This window comes from Otolemur garnettii, unplaced genomic scaffold, assembly GCF_000181295.1.
Source record: "Otolemur garnettii isolate 467f Iridium unplaced genomic scaffold, OtoGar3 scaffold00142, whole genome shotgun sequence".
Lineage (NCBI taxonomy): Eukaryota > Metazoa > Chordata > Mammalia > Primates > Galagidae > Otolemur > Otolemur garnettii.
In genome coordinates this window covers 3,700,631-3,707,069 of record NW_003852537.1, presented here as the reverse complement: position 1 = coordinate 3,707,069, position 6,439 = coordinate 3,700,631, and the positions used below count along the sequence as shown (strand labels likewise).

The window sequence follows — 6,439 nt, the reverse complement described above, 5'->3', positions numbered from 1 at the left end:
AAAAAAAAAAAAAAAAAGAGAGAGAGAATAGCAGGCTGGATCCCCTAAGTTAAGTATAAAGCTAGAGGACTGCACAAGCACAAGCACCGTAACCTGGGGTGTGATCCACTGTAACCTGGGGTGTGATCCACTGTAACCTGGGGTGTGATCCACTGTATCCTGGGGTGAGATCCACTGTATCTTGGGGTGTGATCCACTGTAACCTGTGGTGTGATCCACTGTATCCTAGGGTGAGATCCACTGTATCCTGGGGTGAGATCCACTGTAACCTGAGGTGTGATCCACTGTAAGATGGGATGTGATCCACTGTATCCTAGGGTGTGATCTGACACTGCCCGACTGGCAGGCAGTGTTGGGGAGTTCGTGATCGGCGTATGAGAGGGAGAAGGAAAGGGTGGACACAATCACACAACCACTCATACAGTATAGGGAGAAGGCTGAGCCGAAGCTGTTTATTTGGGATCGGTACAATCTTATATATGGTTAGTACAGGGGGAGTTGTTATGCTGTTCTGACGGGAGGGGCCCTGCGCTGTGCTCTGCGTTTCTGTCTCAGTCTTATACAATGTAGCTACTTCTATCCGGTTTTCTTACCAGCACTGGTCTCTTTATTCGGCCTTTTCACGTGGGGGTTGAATTAGGCTAGCACTCCCTCTTACGATGTAGTTTAATATTTCTGTTAACCCTTACAGTGATCCACTGTAACCTGGGGTGTGATCACCTGGGGTGTGATCCACTGTATCCTGGGGTGAGATCCACTGTAAGCTGGGGTGTGATCCACTGTAACCTGGGGTGAGATCCACTGTAACCTGGAGTGTGATCCACTGTAACCTGGGGTGTGATCCACTGTAACCTGGAGTGTGATCCACTGTATCCTAGGGCGTGATCCACTGTAAGCTGGGGTGTGATCCACTGTATCCTGGGGTGAGATCCACTGTAACCTGGGGTGTGATCTACCGTATCTTGGGGTATGATCCACTGTAAGCTGGGGTGTGATCCACTATATCCTAGGGTGTGATCCACTGTATCTTGGGGTGAGATCCACTGTATCCTGGGGTGTGATCCACTGTAACCTGCGATATGATCCACTGTAACCTGGGGTGAGATCCACTGTTCTGAGACTTGATTTACTTCTGCAAGTTATGCTTGAGGTACACCAGCTTCCTTGCTCAGTTTTCTCTATGGCTTCACATTTCTCTTCAGTTTGGCCAGGGAATTCCTCACTCTTTTCAGCTCCTTGGCTTTAAGAAGTTTTTGTTCCCCACATTTCATTTAATAATTTTGCTTACTTTCATGAGGATTGTTTGGTCTACTGTTAGATCAACTATTAATAGAGACTAGTTTACTATTATTAGAAACAGTACATTGTGTTGTTGTTTTTAATTTCATTAAAGAACTCTTTGCTTACAATATTTTCACATGCTTCATTGCATAATCTTTCTGTTGGGTGTTCTTCTTTTTTAATTTATTTTTATTTTATTTATTTTATTTTTTGTGTTCTTTATTACTTATGTTCTTTTTTGTCATTTACTTTTTGCATAAAATAAAATTTTTTAGGTCCCTTTTTAAGAACATTTTTACTGTCACTTTTCATTGGTGCTATTCTTATTATAAACTGGGCTAGGAGGAGCTTAAATGTTGGATTAGTTGTCTGTAGGTGCTCTCCTCACCAGTGTTTTTTGAGTTACGACTGCTTTCTTCTCTGGCCAGAGCTTCCCTGAAGCCCCATAGATTATAGGTTATTTTGTTGATCTCTCATGTTCTTGTTGGCTATTCCTGTTTTCAGAGTTGATAGGAGATACAGGTCTATTTATTTTTTTCTGTTAACTTTGGCGAAAGTCTCATTTTATTTCTCTAAATGGGACTTACCTTTAAATAGCATGGCAACCACAAAATTTAGGTCTTAAAATTCAGTTCTGTGGTTGTTTCTGGCCTTCCATTTCCTAGTTTTCACATGCTTCTCTTTTGGTACCATTGTTATTCTTTCCTGGCCTTAAAGAGTCTATCGATTGATCTAGAAATCAGTGCCATTTTGTAGTGATCAGTCATTTCTTTATATATGTAATGATGATTTGAATAGTTGATCTTAATAGTTGTATGTCCAGTTACACTAATCTATATTTCTAACACTTATTTTGTAGTACACGAGTCCAAAAATAAATTAAGTACTACAGGGAGGAACTATAATAATTTTATATCTTTTCAATCTTTTTTTAAAACATATTTATTCACCCAAAAACCAGTGTATAATTAGTCTTGCCAAAAATTGTAAGTTGCCAAGAGATCCATCAGTGGGTGAATGGTGCACATCCATACAGTAGTATTTTATCCTCAGTAAAAAGAAATGAGCTTTTAAGTTGTGAAAAGGCAAGAAGGACCCTAAAATACAAATTGCTATGGGGAGGAAGCCCACCCTCTACAGCCATGACTTTATGGTTCCAATAGTATGGCATTCTGGAAAAAACAAAATTATAGACAGTAAAAATACCAGGTATTGCCAGGGGCAGGGAGATGGGGAGAAAGGATGAATGGGTGGTGGGTGGGGTTTATAGAGCAAAAAATCTAGTCTATCTGGTACTGCAGTGGTGGGCATATGATATAATAGATTGACAGAACCCATTGAATTCTACTACAACACAAAGGGTGACCCGTAATGTAAACTATGGACTTTAGTTAAGAACAGTGTATTAGTGTTGGTTCATCAAATGTAGCAAATGTACCACATGAATTAATGCAAGAAATCCACAATAGGGAAATGGGGTGGGAGGTGGGTAGAGCTGGAGAATATGAGAACTCTGTACTTTCTTTGCTGTGTATGGTAAGCCTCAAACTTATTCAAAAAAGCCTATTAGCCTATTAAGTTTTACAAAAAAGTATTAATGCCTAATAAAGAGTTTGTAGATAACAACTATACAAAATAGTCAATAACCATATATATTTTGAAGGAATTTAACAAGACAGCCTCTTATGAATACGTTTCTGTTTTTGTAATTAACCATTTGGTATTTACTTTGCCTTTTTCACATTACTTGCAGCCATTCATTTTCCTGTCTTTTCTTTTTTTTTCTTTTCTTTGCTTTTTGGTCACTTCTATTAGGTGTGCTAGCCCTGTCTTGGTACCCACCTGATACAAGTGATGAGAATGGAGAACCTACTGATAGCTTGGTACCAACTATTTTGGATAAAGCTCATAAATACAATCTGAAGGTAGAGTATTTTATTTTATTTTCAAGTATATATGTATGCTAATGTCTTTGGATAAGAGGACAGTAATAGCAGTTTAATGAAAGCCGATGTAAACATAATGACTTAGCATTTTTAATAGTACTACATTTATTTCATAAAAAAAAATTCGTAATTAATATGAGTTCCAAACTGTCTAAATTATATTTTAGGTACTCCTTATTATTTTTTCTAATCATCTTTTATATTCATCTATTTATTGTTTTAGCAGAAAAAGAGGATTGAAAGGTTCTTTTATGAAGATAAAATAGAAATTAGGGAAGATTTATGTGTCTAAATGTCTTAGATATCAAATCTACTAAAAAGTATTGTTAACCATGTGACTTTACATGTTTATAAAATAGAAAATAAACTGTTGCTCAAATATTTTTCAGAATCTGGTTTTCATTTAACTTTACCATGGACATACACACAACTGTATATACATAGCATGCGGACAAAAGTCCACAGGCAGCTTTAAGATCAAGTGTATTCTACCCAGACATGACAGTATGTTGCAAATGAATAAGGATTTATCACAGCATAAGATTTTATGTATTTATTTCAGAAATGAATGAATCATGAAAGCTAAAAGGAATGATCATTAAAAGGATTTAAATACCACTACACAGCATAATTTAATCAAAAATTCATCATGTCATAGATAGCAACATTAATTCTAATAAATTTCTAAAAATTAACAACCATAGAGTCTGCGTTCTTGGGACACATTCAGTGCCACTGAAAGTTAATATTTAAGTCCAAACCATTTAAAAAGTATAAAATTGTTCAAATATTATAAAACTTTAATTAAAAATAGCACTTGTTTTAAAGAAAAAAATATCAAAACCAAAATTTAGATGATATACGAATGAATAGCATGGAGAGTTTTGTGTTGTCAGTACCAGTGGAGTATGGACAATCAAGCAGAAGAAGGAACCACTGAGGATGAAGTAGGAAATGAATGTAATATAAACCTTCAAAAGCAGCAGCCTCATAGATCCTCTTGAGTCATTTTCCACTTTGGGGAAAAGGCAAAAAGGCAAACCCATTGGTGAAACTAAAGTAGAAAAAAAAACAGAGAACATGATACCAGAAATTAAAAGGGGGTATACCTATAGCTACAGAAGAGAGTTTACATGTTTTTATGTGCATACTTTTATAGAAATGGGTAGTTCTCTAGGAAAGTATTTTGAAAAGTTAATTTTCTGGTGCAGAAAGAGATTTTTTAAAATGTGAATTGACTAATTATCCTGGGGAAAAATATAAAGGTAATTGAACAAATATCTTCCCTAAAGCTCCAGATTTACATGGCAATTCTGTTTAAAACTTTTGAGAAGCGTTTGATTCTTATAATTGGAATAGAGTGTAAAGTATACTTGCTAGCCATTGCTGCAAAACTCAGTAGCTTAAAGCAGCAACAAACACTTGTTATCTCACAATTTCTAAGGTCAAGAATCTGGAAGTGGGTTAGCTGGCTGGGTCTGGTTCAGTCACAGTCTGTCAGGGACGTGTTGAAAAGGAGCTGTGGACCGGTGCTGCAGCCACAGGGCTGCGGGAGACCCACTTACATGCTTTTCCATGTGGTGGGTGAACTGGGATTTTCAATTTCTCCATGTGGCTTTCCCAGAAGAAAAGATCTGAATATAGAAGCCACAATGTTTGCTGTTGTTTGTTTGTCTGTTTACTTAAAATCTTAGAAATGACACCCTATCACTGCTGCTCTGTTCTTTTGTTTTATTTACTACAAAATCAGGCCCTAGTACAGTGTGGGGGGGAATTGTGAAGTTTTGTAACCAGGAGATGGGAATCGGGGCCGCCTTGGATGCTGGCAACTACAGAAAACCCACATATTTATCCTAAAATGATAGCACAATTTTTATTTAAAACTAAACAAAGACAACACAAGACATTTACAGACTGATCTTACTATGAAATAGTTGCAGAATTCCTATAGAAAACTTAGATAAGAAGTGTTTATTAGCAAGGATTTATGAAGTTCCCAGAGCATGAAATCTGAATTTACATTGCCAGCATTCAGTCCCAGCTCAACTGCTTTCTACCGTTGCATGTAACACTTGTGCATCAGTTTCTTCATCTCTAAAATGGAAATAGTAACGAAATCTAGCATACGAAGTGGTTGTACAGATTACATGAAGTAATACAGGGTGGAGATAAAGTTCGTGTGTAATTTACTATGTTAAACTATTGTAAATTGTATGTAAAACACTTAGATTAGTGTCTGGCACAGAGTAAGCACTAAGTAAGCAAAACTTCATTGACTATTTAAAGGGTTTAAACATGCCAACATTATTGGATACCGAAATTTGAAAACCTAAAAATTAATTGCTAATAAAGTTCTCTATAACCAAAGTTCTTTAACTTGTAAAGAGTGTCTTTTAATAACTTACATCAAACATCATACTAATGGAAAAATAGTAGTATCATGCTGTTCAACCAGATCGATGTAAGAGTGGCCTTCATCACTAGTCCTAGTTTAGCAAATCTAGACAAAGTAGTCTGACCAAAACGTGCAAAGAAAAATGTTCTGAATAAAATGATCATTCTTTGCAAATTTCAAATATTTATAAAACCCATGAAAATTATCTAAAAACTATCAGAAATAATCAGTTCAGAAAAGTAGCTGGAAACAAAAAATTTGTAATTCTGTAAGATTCCTGTATTATAGTACACTATGGAATAGTATTTAGCCATAAAAGATGGAGACTTTACGTTTTTCGTGTTAACCTGGCTAGAGTTAGAGAACATTCTCTTTAACAAAGCATCACTCCACTCAGATCAGGAATGAGGCAAGGTTGCCCATTGTCTCCATTGCTCTTTAACACTATAATGGAAGTTTTAGCAATCACAATCAGGGAAGAAAAAGCAATTAAGGGTATCCATATAGGGTCAGAAGAGATTAAACTTTCAATTTTCGCAGACAATATGATTGTATATCTGGAAGATACCAGAGATTCTACTACTAAACTTTTAGAAGTAATCAAGGAATACAGCAGCATCTCAGGTTACAAAATCAATACTCATAAATCAGTAGCCTTTATATACACCAACAGCAGCCAAGCCAAAAAAGCAGTTATGGATTCTATTCCGTTCACAGTAGTGCCAAGGAAGATGAAATATTTGGGAGTTTACCTAACAAAGGATGTGAAAGATCTCTATAAAGAGAACTATGAAACTCTAAGAAAAGAAATAGCTGA

At 36.2% G+C, this 6,439-nt stretch overlaps 1 protein-coding gene across 1 annotated transcript in view; it reads left to right on the top strand.

The window, feature by feature from the left end:
- Nucleotides 1-6,439, top strand: part of MANEA (mannosidase endo-alpha) — a 34,186-nt gene that overhangs the window by 18,204 nt on the left and 9,543 nt on the right. Inside the window, exon 3 of the mRNA XM_012810781.2 lies at nt 3,097-3,206. Coding sequence (XP_012666235.1) covers nt 3,097-3,206 — 110 coding nt within the window. The remainder of the gene's footprint in view (nt 1-3,096; nt 3,207-6,439) is intronic.